Here is a 12,596-nt window from a genome sequence, read left to right as displayed (position 1 = left end):
AGGAGTGGTGTCTCAGCCGAGCTCGGCACCTCAATCGTAGACCTTCCCGTCTGCATCTCAGGTGTCAATAAACGTGACCGTGACCCGTCTGACTGGCAGCCCCACACGTTAAGTTTCTGGCAGCAAGAGCAGCTGCTGCTGATCTCAGGGTGAATAATACCTTCGCCTGTGCTAAAAAGCCACAGTGCAGTGTATCACAATCTGACGACATTGCAAGAGTCTACCGACTCTGTTCAATTCGTGAGCAGGAAATTATGTCCCTTGAGGCAACCCAAGCAGCGTTCTGGCTACAGGCCTCCTCATTGCTTATTTCTGAAAACACGGATGTCTCGATTGGTTACTTAGTTACTTAGTAACCGAAGCTGAGGCCTGTGGCATGCTACCCACATACTCTACCACTGGAGCTGTGTCCCCAGCTCCACAAATCTGTATGTGATTGTGTGTACATATTTAAATAGGTGTGTACACATATGTGTGGGCGTGTGTGTACATGGGATTGGAAGCTGGAGGTAAACACTGAGTGTATTCAACATCATTCTCTACTTTTTTTTCTTTTTCTTTTTTCTTTTTTCTTTCTTTCTTTTTTTTTTTTTTTTTTGAAAGAGAGAGAGAGGGTGTCTCTTTGAACCTGGAGCTCATCTATCCCACTATCCCACTAGACTAGCTGGCCAGCAAGCCCCAGGGGTCCACCTGTCCCCACCTCCACTGGGATATTGCAGATGAATACTCTGTGCTTGTTATATATATTTTAGTGGATGCTGGGATCCAAGCTCAGATCCCCAGGACTGCATGGCAAGTGCTTTACATCTAAGCCATCCCTCAGCCTCACAAGGACACATCGTTCTTTCTCCACATTGGCTGACAGTATAGGTGTTTGTCAATTAGGGCTAAAACCAACTGTTTTCCCATGAAAAGAAGTGTGAACACAAGACAAAAATGTTGGGTTATTATTGCTATAGCCTACATGGAAATTAAGGACTAGAGACGGAATGCACACAAAATGGCTGCACTCCTGAGTCCCCAGAGCGATCCAAAGCATTTTTCCTGATATTTAAAATTCTTTTGAGGATGCTGGGTATGGTGGCTGGTGTCTGTAATCCCAGCACTTGGGAGGCTGGGACAGGAGGATCAGGAGGAGCTCAGTGCCGGCTTGGGCTACAGAGTGAGTTCAGAGGCAGTCAGTACCCCCGTGGGTTATGTAGTGAGTTCAAGGTCGGTCTGAGCTACATGAGACACTGTTTCAAAAAAGTTTCTTTTTTACAATGTGTGCATCACTAGGAAATAAACTACCCATCCCCCTTTTTTCACTTTTAGATTGCAGATAGGGCTGTAAAGCATTTGCTGTTGATAATTTATAAGCACAGTGTTCTTCTGGTTGGATAGTTTTGAAGCCCTCCTGGGTAAGAATTATATTATACCAAGGAAAAACAGTTTAGTTTAAAACTTGAAGCAATAATGCACGATGATGAATGTGCCGATTCAGTAAAAACCAGTTTACTCTTCCTTTATTTTCTTTCTGGAACAATAAATTTGTCACTGCTTAGAGTCAGTCCTTCATTATTCTCTGGGGAGTGTGATTCAGGGAAATTAGACTCTTACATTTGCTAGAGAAAGTCCTCCTGTGGTGGAAGCTATCTGGGGTGGATCTATATACTCCCAGTGACCAACAGCCCCAACAAGTCACTAGAGCATCCCAGAGCGTGTAGTGTGTGTGTGTGTGTGTGTGTGTGTGTGTGTGTGTGTGTGTGTGTGTGTATGTGTGCATGTGTGATGGGGATTCAACCCAGGGCTTCTCCGTTGCTAAGAAGCACTTCCCACTGAGCAGCACCAGGGATCATAGATAGCTGACGTAATACTTAAACTTGCAAATCACCCATTTTATAAACTGAGGCTATCAATGCTGTTTTCTGGGGGTCCATCACTCTGATAGGCCTATGTGGTTACAGAAGTACGCACCCTGAGTACAGATTCAGTCCTGTGACCTCTGTGACCTTGAGCCTGATGGATTTACTCATCTGTAAAGTGAGCAACAGACCTTTCCTTTGGGGCTGAGCAAGAGCTTTTGCGGCCAGGGCACTTGCTACCGGGTTCGACAACCTTAGTTCCATCACGGGACTCTCTCGGCAGAGGTGCGAACTGAGTGTTTAGGGCTCTCCTCTGACCACCACACCTCATGCACACATGCATGTTGCTGACCTTCCCATCTCTCCTTCCACAGCAGCCTCGCTGACCATGGAAACCATCACAGTGGAGGAAGGCCAGACACTCACCCTAAAATGTGCAACTTCTCTGACGCAGAATGCCTCTCTCCAGTGGCTGGCCCCTTCCGGGTTTACCATTTTTTTTAATCAACATCCTGGTAAGTGGGGTGAGGGGAGGGAAAAAAAATGATAAACCTCAACCTAAGGGATTTCCAGCTGGGGCAAATCAGTGGCACCAAGGCCCACATGAGTCACCCAAGGGTGGGCTCAGCCCACCCACTGCTACACGTGACTCACACCCCTGAAGCCTGTTCTTTGACACAGAGCGGCTTTTGGGGGGAACAGGAAGTCTGAAGTGGAAACCCCATCAGAAAGGTTGTTAAAGGGGGCTCAAACTTACAAAGCACCTTTCCACGGCTGTATCTCTCACCCCCACATCACTTTTTGACTCTCAATGGCCGGGAAACACCCACAGCAAAGCCATAGGTAGGCAGCAGGCTGCCTTGGTGGACCTTCCTGTGAAGCTGACGCATGACCTCGTGTCTGGAGTCAGCAGCGAAGTCACATTACCAAGCACAAGTCTGCCCCGGTTGGACTTAACACCAAGATCTCTAGGCACTGGAAACTGATGGAATGCCCTTTAGTCAGAAGGACGGTCACACCTTTCTTGTGTGAGAGAGAAAGGGACAAACTTCACGAGTCGCTTGGACCTTAGACAGGAATTTACCAAAGACTCTTTATAAAGAGACCATTTGATACCTCTAATAGCCCTAGATGTCAAGTACTCGAGAAAATCAGAGTCAGCAAAGTTCCATTTATGTTCATAAATAGAGCCACTAAAAAATAGATATGCTTTGTCAATACTGCTTAATTGATACATTAGATATCAAATAGCCAAATAGATTGCTTTACCAGCTGTTAACAGTGGAGTCCGATAGACTCAGTAGATACAAGTTGAGAAAAGTGGTGGAGAAATGAACTCTGAGTAGGAATAGTTCTGTTCAACGAAGGGCTTTTTGTCTTGTTTTGTTTTTCTGTTTGTTTTTCTTTGGAAGAATGGGCAGTGAGACATTCTGGAGCTCTGCAGTAAAACCCCTTAATCCAAACCAAGGTCCTCCAGATGGAGTCGTCTTGCCCTCTGGTTGGCATTTGGCAGTGACTGAGAACTTGATGGGGTCGTTACAAGTAGGAGTGTGTGTGTGTGTGGGGGGGGGGGGTCCTGGGCTTTGGAATCTGGGAGGTAGAGGCCAGGCATGCACTAACAACCCACCCTTCACCGTGCAGCCCGCCACAACAAAGAACTCTGGACTGCAAGGTCAACAGAGGTGAAACTGAAAACCCAGAGTGCTAGCTCGGGAGGCATCAGGCCCCAAGAGGCCCAGCCATCCTTCCGGATTACAAATGTTCCCTTGGGCCGTGATCCAAGCTTTAACTCTGTTTATTCTGTGGACTTAGTTAAGCACCGTTAACAGATTAAAGAGCAAATCAACAAAATCGCTCTTTTCAGAGCTTCTGCTTTGCCCAGGGAGCTTTGACCTTACATGAAATTCCCAGGTCGGTATGTAAAATCAAATCAAGAGGAACCCTCCATGTTAGTTAGAACTTTGCAAGCTTGCTTTTTTTTTTGTACTATCGGCTAAATCCTTGGAAGGACTAAGGATCGACATCCGCAGGAATCTTCAAATTGTAATGAACATTTTTTTAAATTAAAATTTGAAGGCACTTAGCTGGCGTATTTATCTTCCATGGCTGACATTTGTTGTGACAAGGCAAAACCACACAAGCATCAGGTTCAAGAAGCAAACTATGGCCGGGCATCGTTCATTAAAACAACAGAAGTTGGGTGTGGTGACACAGCCCTTTAATCCCAGCACCGGGGAGGCAGAGGCAGGCTCTCCTGTGAGTGAGCTTTCCTCCTAACAACGTCTTTTCCCTCTTGCACAGCTTTAAAAAGTTCCAAATACCAGCTTCTCCACCACTCGGCCACAGAGCTCTCCATCCGGGTGCCCAATGTAACTCTGCAGGATGAAGGCCTGTATAAGTGCTTACACTATGGAAGTTCCGTGAGGACGAACCAAGTGAGGGTGATTGTGTTAGGTATGTTCCCAGCAGGGTAACTCTCCATGGGTGTGATAGAGTGATGAGCAAAATGCACCATTTTATTTATTCATTTATTTAATTTCAAAAATTCATCTGAGGCTGGGCGGTGGCAGTGCATATCTTTAATCCCAGCAATCAGAAAGCAGGGGCAGGAGGATCTCTGTGAGTTCGAGGCCAACCTGGTCTACAGAGTGAGTTCCAGGACAGCCAGGGCTACACCGAGAAACCCTGTCTTGGAAAACAAACAAACAAACAAACAAATAAACAAAACTTATCTGAGGAGGGGCATGTACCATGGGCTCACACAGAGGGCAGAGGACCATCTGAAGGATCAGCCTTTCCTTCCAGCACACAGATCTTGGGGACTGAACTCAGGTTGTTGGGCTGACATGTACCTCCACCTGCTGAGTCACATCCCCCAGCCCACTTTACAATGAATCTCTTATAAGATTTATTTTATTTTTAATTATGTGTCTGTGTGGGGATAAAGTGTGGGCATAAAGTGTGGGTGCCCAAACAGGCCAGAAGATAGTGTCACGTTCCCCTGGAGCTGTCAGGTGATTGTGAGCCACCCAACATGGGTGCTAGGCACCAAACACAGGTCCTGGGCAAGAACAATACTCCTTCTTATGCACTGAGCCATCCCTCCAGCTCCACAACGAACCATTTTTAAACTTGATATTTTAGTTTTAAATTTTTTTCCTGTAATAAGGAATTACCACTGTACTAACCTTCTAAAAGCAGAGGACCTGAGTCCACAGCCAGACTGTTAGTTCCTCGAAGGGCCTCTCATTTCCATCTTTGTGGTGCCAACAAGTAACAAACCTCACACCTTCCCAGAGTCATTCCGTTCCTTCCCAAGGTCTGGATGAATTCTCTAAATGCGTACAAGTGTGGTTCTCCATGAAAGGAAAAAGCAAAAGTAGAATTGGAAAAAGGAAGAAGTCAGTTCAGCTGAAAATGATTTCCAGGACAGAAGTACAAAGAGAAAAGACCAGTGGGTCCTTGATAATGGAAATGTTCCTTTGATGTGAGGAGGGGGCATGAGAAATTTACCTTGCCCTTTATTTGCGCAAACTTACAAACATTTAGAGCTAAAAGGCCAACTCCTCTGCATCACAGCTGACATACCAAGAAGCTGTAGGACTTGTCTGTTTCTACAAGCCAGCTGGTGACAGAAGTTGGATCTCTCCCTAGTGTGCTAGCAACCAAGCTTGTTGTAGCAGCATCCCATCACATTCAGACTGCTGTTCGAATGATGTCTCTTTGAGAATCCTCAGGAACTAGTCACATGCTCAGAAACAAACATTCTGACCTCAGCCAGCTTGGTTCTTTGAAAGCATAACACGATAGAATTCTGGGAAAAGTTAAACAAGAAATGTGGCCAGTAATTAAATAATTATCCCTATAGCAGTCCCTAAGATTCATAGGTGATGTGCTTTGCCAACATATGCAGACCAGGTGGATGGAAAGCCTGTCATTCAGGAGAGTGCTTGCCATGTAAGCCTGACAAACTGGTTTAGGATGCCCATTACCCACATAAAAGCTGGGCACAGGCCACCTTTAACTCCAGCACCGATGAAGGCACGGGTACATCCCTGCAGCCCATTAGCCAGCCAGCCTAGCTGCATCCATGAGCTCCAGACCCAGTGGCAGACAGTGATCGAAGAGTACTCCTGACATCTACCTCTGGCCTCTACATACCTGTACATACTTCTACAGACCTGTGCCCACGTGCACACCTACAACTAGTTCAGCACAGAAAAATTAATTTTCTTCCAGTGACTCCTTTGAAGCCGACTGTGGAAGCTTTGGTTCTCAGAAGGCAGAACGGTGAAAAACATGTTGTACTGCAATGCTCCACAGAGAGGAGCAAGCCCCCTCCTCAAATCACCTGGCTGCTGGGGAGTGGTATGGAGATCTATGGTAAGCAGGGGAGAGAAAGGTTTCTTTGTTTTCTTTCTTGCTTAAATTTCCAAGAGCTTTTTAAATGTTATGGCGCCCTCTGGTGGCCAGAGGTGCCCAAAGACACCAGTCAATACATAGGTTTGGCTCCAGAGAAATTAGCCTTATAACAATCCATATTTTGTCTAATGTTAAAGGGCTAATCTCAAATCACGAGTTTTTTTAAATAATAGTAGAGAGATAAAGTGAGTTATCTATAATACTTCTTAAAAACTGACAAACTTCCCTAAATTAAGTGGCATAACACGGAGCATAAGCTTTTTCACAGTCGTAAAATTGGAAACATGTCATTATGTGTACACATGATATTCAGCTTACCAAGTGGCTGTGTCCCAAGAAACCCCACTGCACGTTAAAAATCTCTTCATGAAAATCTTAAAGCTTCAATTCACCAAACATCAAACAACCTCATCAACTTCAGACATACTTTGAGCACTCACATTATCTTACCACTCAGCAAAATCATGTATTACAAAGCACATTTCATAAAGAAATTTCCGAGCTGTGCATGTATTTTATTCAATTCTGTGCTGAAGGCAATTAAAACACAGAACAATTGCCTGTATCTACAAGTGTGCCTGGGTGTGCCTTTGTACGTTTTAAGCTTTAGAAATCCTAAGCTAAGGCATCATAAGTCAGGGAGTGTCTGTGATTAAACACATAAAGCCTTCCACATATGTGGATACTGCATTGCACATACAGAGACCGATGTGCAAAAAGGTAACAAGAGGCGGGTGTTATGGTTCATATATGCAACCCCAGCACACGGAAGGCGGGGGGCAAGAGGATTGTGTGTTTGAGGCAAGCCTGAGCTACATAGTGAGTCTTTAATACTGTAAAATGTCTTTAATACTGTAAGAATGAAGAACCTACCTTTGTTTTAAGCAGGACAACTGTGATCTTGGGGGAAACACATAGTGCTTGCCGACATTTTAGTAGATGCTGCCTTTGCTGACTGCACACTCTAGAAAGCTAAGGGCTAAGCAGAGTTCTAGGTAGAAAAGGCTTGAGACTCAGCTCTGTCTTCCAGTCCAGCACAGTCCACTTCATCATAAAACTCATTTATCGATGTCACCTTCACGCTCTGAGGCCTTTGTGTTTTCTGACAGTGAGTTGCCTTTCTGGTGTAACCCCCGTAAGCTTTGCTCTTTCTCCCCGGTACAAAGGGGGAGGATCTTACCCACTCTCCTTTACCCACGGCATGCTGCTTGTCTTCCTGCCCACGCCCAATCCACACAAGGCAGCTGTCTGAGTGTTAGACTGAGGTTCCGCTTGCCGTGCGAACCATCCAATAGAGTTCCGTAGCCACAACCTTTCCCGTCTCTTCACCTTGTTGCGTAGGCGGACTCCACCATGAGTTTGAAGCTGATGGGAAAACCTGTAACACCACCAGCACGCTCATAGTCCACTCGTATGGCAAAAACTCAACAGTGCACTGCATTATCCGGCACAGCGGCCTGCAAGGAAGGAAGCTGGTTGCCCCCTTCCGGTTTGAAGACTTGGGTAAGAAGAATGGTTCTGTTTAGATGTCTTTAATCTAGAGCCATCTAACATGGCTCTATTGTCCTAGTGTGCTTCCATGTTGCTATGCTGAAACATTGACCCAAAACAATTTAAAGGAGGAAAGGATTTATTTCACCTTACAGCTCTCAGGTCACAGTCTATCATCGAGAGAACTCAGGGCAGCCATGCAAGGCAGGAACCAGGAGGCAGGCACTGAAGCAGAGGCCATGGAGGAATGCTGCTTACTGATTTGCTCCTCATGGCTTAATCAGCCTGCTTTCTTATAGAACCCAGGACCACCTGCCAAGGGGTGGTGCTGCTCATCCTTTGGTAAACCTTCCCACATCAACCATCTATCAAGACAATGCCCCACAGACAGGCCTGCAGGCCAATCTGATGGAAGGAGTTCTTCAACTGATGTTCCCTCTTCCCAAGTGTATCAAGCTGACAACTAATATTAGCCACCACAGCCACCTATTGATGATCTAGAACCATTCCAGATTTCCAGCAAATGTTCAAAGTGGGTCATTAGTGTCAGCAACTAGTGGCTTCTGTTGGCTTATTATCTTTTTCCTTTGATGAGCCGCAGAGATAGTACAAACATTTTGTTCACCCAATTGATTAAAAAAAAAAAAAAACTTACTAGCTGAGAATGCTTTAAAGCGCATTTACAAGTAAGCATTCTGAGCCCTCTCATCTACACTATCTTCTGGGTGGGGTGCAGGGAACATAAGAATGGTCCTAGGAATGTGTCACATCTAGGAATACGCAATGTTTCTAGAGAACGGAGTAAGAAGAAGGATTAAATTCTCTGGAGACTGATTTGCTTCATCTGATTGCAAAGGAGGAACATTTGGTTCCCATCACTAGTGTGGGAGTGGAGTTTTACAGAACTGAGGCCCAGCTCTCAAACATCTTTAATGTAATCACCTTCCACACGTGTGTGTGTGTGTGTGTGTGTGTGTGTGTGTGTGTGTGTGTGTGTGTGTGTGTGTGTATGGTCTGCTGGTGCAGGTGTGGGTGAACGTATGTGTAACCAGAGGCTGACGTGTCTTCCTCAGTCACTGTCTACCCTAACTTTTTGAGACAGTCTCTCACTGAACCTGGGGGTCACTGGTGTGAGAATGTCTGTCCAGTGAGCTTCATGGATCCACCTGTCTCTGTCTCAGAGTGCAGGGAGCACCGGCTGGTGCTGTTCTGGCTGGTACCTGGTTGCTGGGGATGCTAACTCAGGTCCCCACACTATGCAGCAGGCGGTTGACCAGCCAAGTCATCTCCCAGTCCACCTTTCACACTCCTGAGAATAACTGAGGATCACAAAGAACTTCTATATACTCGAATTGTCTCTGTTAATATTTACCTATTAGTAGTTAAAACTGAGAAATTTAAAATACATGGTTAAGTCATTTTTAAAATAATAAGTCTACTCTATGTTAACAAACATTTCCATAACAAAGCATAATTTTATGGAAAAATAACCATGTTACAAACACATGTGAGAAAATGACTACTTCTTTATTTTTTTAAATATTCCCCAATGTCTGGCTTAATAGAAAACAATATGGTCCTCAACAGTTTCTGCATTCAGTTGTTTCTACCAAGTCTTCTTGCTTGAAATAAGTATATAATAATTCAGCAAGAGAATCAACAGACATGTAAGGCCAGTCTTGTCTACATGGCAAATTCCAAGCCAACTAAAGCTGTTATATAGCAAGACTGTCTCAAAAAACAAACAAAACTGCATCACCATGGGTAAAGGGAACTTCTGGAATATTGTTTCTCTAATGATTTTTCTGTAATTCTTCTTGCCTTCCTCAAAGGTTCTACCCACAATTCATGTTTTTTACACCTGTTTAAAAATTATATATGCTTAATTATGAAAATAAAAATTTTAAACCACAGAAAATTCTTTGATTTAATGAACACTGAGAAGCATCCATAAAGTTCAGGAGACAATACCCATCTGTCAAATATCTTAGTTGATAGGCACAGTTACATGATGGCACACTTACCTTCTTCCTGGATGCCAGCCTTTCTATTGACTGATGAAAATGATCTAAGCTGACTCTCTGGAAATATCCACAAACATTTATGTTACACAACAGCATTTAGTGAGCATCTCACTTAGTAAACAGACATTGTACTAAACACCTTATGTGAATGGAGTTATTACTTCACACACACATGCATGCACACACGCACACAAGAGGTAAAAGCTAGCAACTGTATTTCACACATATGGGAGAATATTCAGTGCTGGCTAAATTAAGCGTCTTGCCCATGTCACTGAGGAATATGCTGATAATAGCATTGAGATTCAGCTCAGTCTGCACCTGGAGAAATGGGTCAATGATATGGAAGTATATTTTCTATGGAAACAGGAAAATATACATATGCAAATGGACGGACAGAGGAACAGATAGACATGTGTGTGCAGAAGGACACAGCAAATGCCCTTTGCCTGCTACTGCCAAATGTCCTTGCACACAGGGGTCCCAGCATGCTGTACTGTCAGCCCGGTCACCTAGCAGATGGGCAAGCAGCATGGTGCGGATTCAAAACACAGAGTCGGGGCTCTGGGTTTCAGCACAACCCCCAGAAGTGGGTAGCAGCCTGGCTCTGCTCTGCTCTCCTGGCTCTGTGACCCTGAGCAAAATGTGGCTAAAGCTCATCTCAATGGTTTCAGAATTTTGTTTTTCCCCCTTTCTAGTTGCAGATCAAGAAACAGCTTCAGATGCTCCGGAGCAGAGCTCTCTCAAGTCTCAAGCCCCCCAGCAGCCCACGAGTATGGGTAAGTCTCAAAAACCACTGAAACCTTAGAAAAAAAATGCCTGGTTGGAGATGCACATTTTTAATTCCACATTTAAAGAATATTTTTAAATGTTGTGTATGTGTGTGGGGTGTATATGTGTACACACGTGGGTGCACTCACTCACACATACGTGTGTGGAAGCCAGAGGTTGATGTAAGAATTTCTTTCTTTGATCACTCCTCCTGCCTGTTTCTGAATGATTGGTTGATTTTTGAAACAAGGTTTTGTATTGAACCCATAGCTCAGCATTTCGGTTAGACTGGCTGATGAGTAAGCCCGTCGGAATCCTCCTGTCTCTACCTCCAGGGCTGGGGTTACAGGCATGTGCCGCTGTGCCTGTGTTTTCTGTGAGTTATGGGAAACAGAACTTGAGCTCCCACGCCTGCACGGTGAACACTTTACCCACTAAACCACCTCCCTAGCCCTTTATTTTATTTTTCATAAGACTACATAGACCCCCTCCAACCCGCTGCAGTTTTGTGGTCCTGGGATAAAGTCAGGTCAAGAATTCTTATTTCATGAGCTTGTTGTCACAGGTCCTTATGAGCTCAGGAATATTGGGCTTGAGGCACTTAAGTATACACACACACACACACACATACAAACACACACTCATGCACATATGACTGTGACGTGTGAATTTCCTCCTCGATAAAGACAGAGCTGAAGTCACTTAGGAGACTTGGTCTTAGTTTTCTGTGTCCAGCGTCACAAACATAAAGATTTCCCACCGGCAGAGAGATAAAGAAAGGGAGGTGGGGACAGGAGTATTGTGACCAACAGTGAGCTTGCTCACCTCTGAAGCACATCTGTCTATTACTTGGTTATCAAGAACATGGGTCACTTTTGACAGGATGGAGCTATAAGAAGAATTTAGGAAGTCTTGTATTTTAGATAATGAGTTAACTAGTTAACTTGGGGAAAAATATCATGTATTTCATTTAACTTTATGCAGCACCGTATCTGCCAATAGTGGGTACTCAGAAAATGCACAATAAGTGAGCATGTGAATGAATGAATGAATGAATGAATGAATGAACTAGTGAGTGAGTTTATTGGTGTCTTGAGCAAGATGCTTAGCCTCTCTCAGGAAGGTGTGCATTCCTGCATGTTCCCTATAATAATTCCATCTGGTAAGGTAACTGTCTTCGGATCATTACCATGTTCATAGTTTTCAGTATCGGATCAGATTTTTTTAAAACGCTGTGTCCTGAATAATATTGAAAAGTAAATGTTTGGGGATTTTAAACACTGAAAAACACAATATGTACTGTACAGATTTTTTTTTTTGAAGAGTGGTGGAAATTGAAAACATTATGAAGTGGGACAACCACATCCTTGCTTTAATAATCCAATATTTTTAAACGTGTTTAGAATCTGGTTGTTTTTAAATTGCCTGGCACCGCTACTGAGCAACTCAATTTTCTGCTCTGCATTTTCATATACAACCTAGGATTTAAGAGACATGGTCTCTAAAATTCTTCTCAGCTTTCAATTTCTGCAATTTTATTGCTGTTAATAGTATCTGTTTTGAGAGCAGGAGGCTTCATTCCCCTCGGGGCCACAGAGTGGCGCTGTGCAATGGGCTGATAAAACACTGCAGCCAGGGAAGAGGGAATTGGAAGCATTAACAACAAAACTCCAGAGAAGCTCTTACTGTTCCAGTTCTTCTATGAAAGCCTCACGGTTCAACCTGTTTCTAAAAGAGGGGTGTCTAGATTTCAGACTGACAGCTGAGACTCTAAGCATACAAAAAGCTTTGGGCTGTGCATTTCTCTCCAGAAAGCCCGGATGCTGTCCCGGGCCCTCTTTGTTCAATGGTTCTCTTGAAGCATCCTATGGGCCTCCTCCCTAATCGGTCTCTCTCAGGAAGGAAGCACGGAATAATGACCTTGGTTTAGATTCCCCAATCAGAAACCAAACTGGGAATTTCCTGTTTGACTTCCCTACTCAATGGCTTCAGGACTGGGCCCCTTCGCTAACTGCTCAGAGCCTGTTCTCTGAGAGCTGAGGAG

At 44.4% G+C, this 12,596-nt stretch overlaps 1 protein-coding gene across 2 annotated transcripts in view; it reads left to right on the top strand.

The window, feature by feature from the left end:
* Positions 1-12,596, top strand: part of Crtam (cytotoxic and regulatory T cell molecule) — a 28,508-nt gene that overhangs the window by 6,243 nt on the left and 9,669 nt on the right. For both annotated transcript variants that reach the window (XM_052728682.1, XM_052728673.1), the window contains exons 2-6: positions 2,219-2,359; positions 4,146-4,298; positions 6,084-6,227; positions 7,608-7,769; positions 10,480-10,560. In XM_052728682.1, coding sequence (XP_052584642.1) covers positions 2,219-2,359; positions 4,146-4,298; positions 6,084-6,227; positions 7,608-7,769; positions 10,480-10,560 — 681 coding nt within the window. The remainder of the gene's footprint in view (positions 1-2,218; positions 2,360-4,145; positions 4,299-6,083; positions 6,228-7,607; positions 7,770-10,479; positions 10,561-12,596) is intronic.

The sequence above is a fragment of the Peromyscus californicus genome, unplaced genomic scaffold (assembly GCF_007827085.1).
Source record: "Peromyscus californicus insignis strain IS unplaced genomic scaffold, ASM782708v3 Scaffold_11__1_contigs__length_118956290, whole genome shotgun sequence".
Classification (NCBI taxonomy): domain Eukaryota; kingdom Metazoa; phylum Chordata; class Mammalia; order Rodentia; family Cricetidae; genus Peromyscus; species Peromyscus californicus.
The sequence above is the reverse complement of the archived record's forward strand: the minus strand, read 5'-3'. Positions and strand labels throughout refer to the sequence as shown.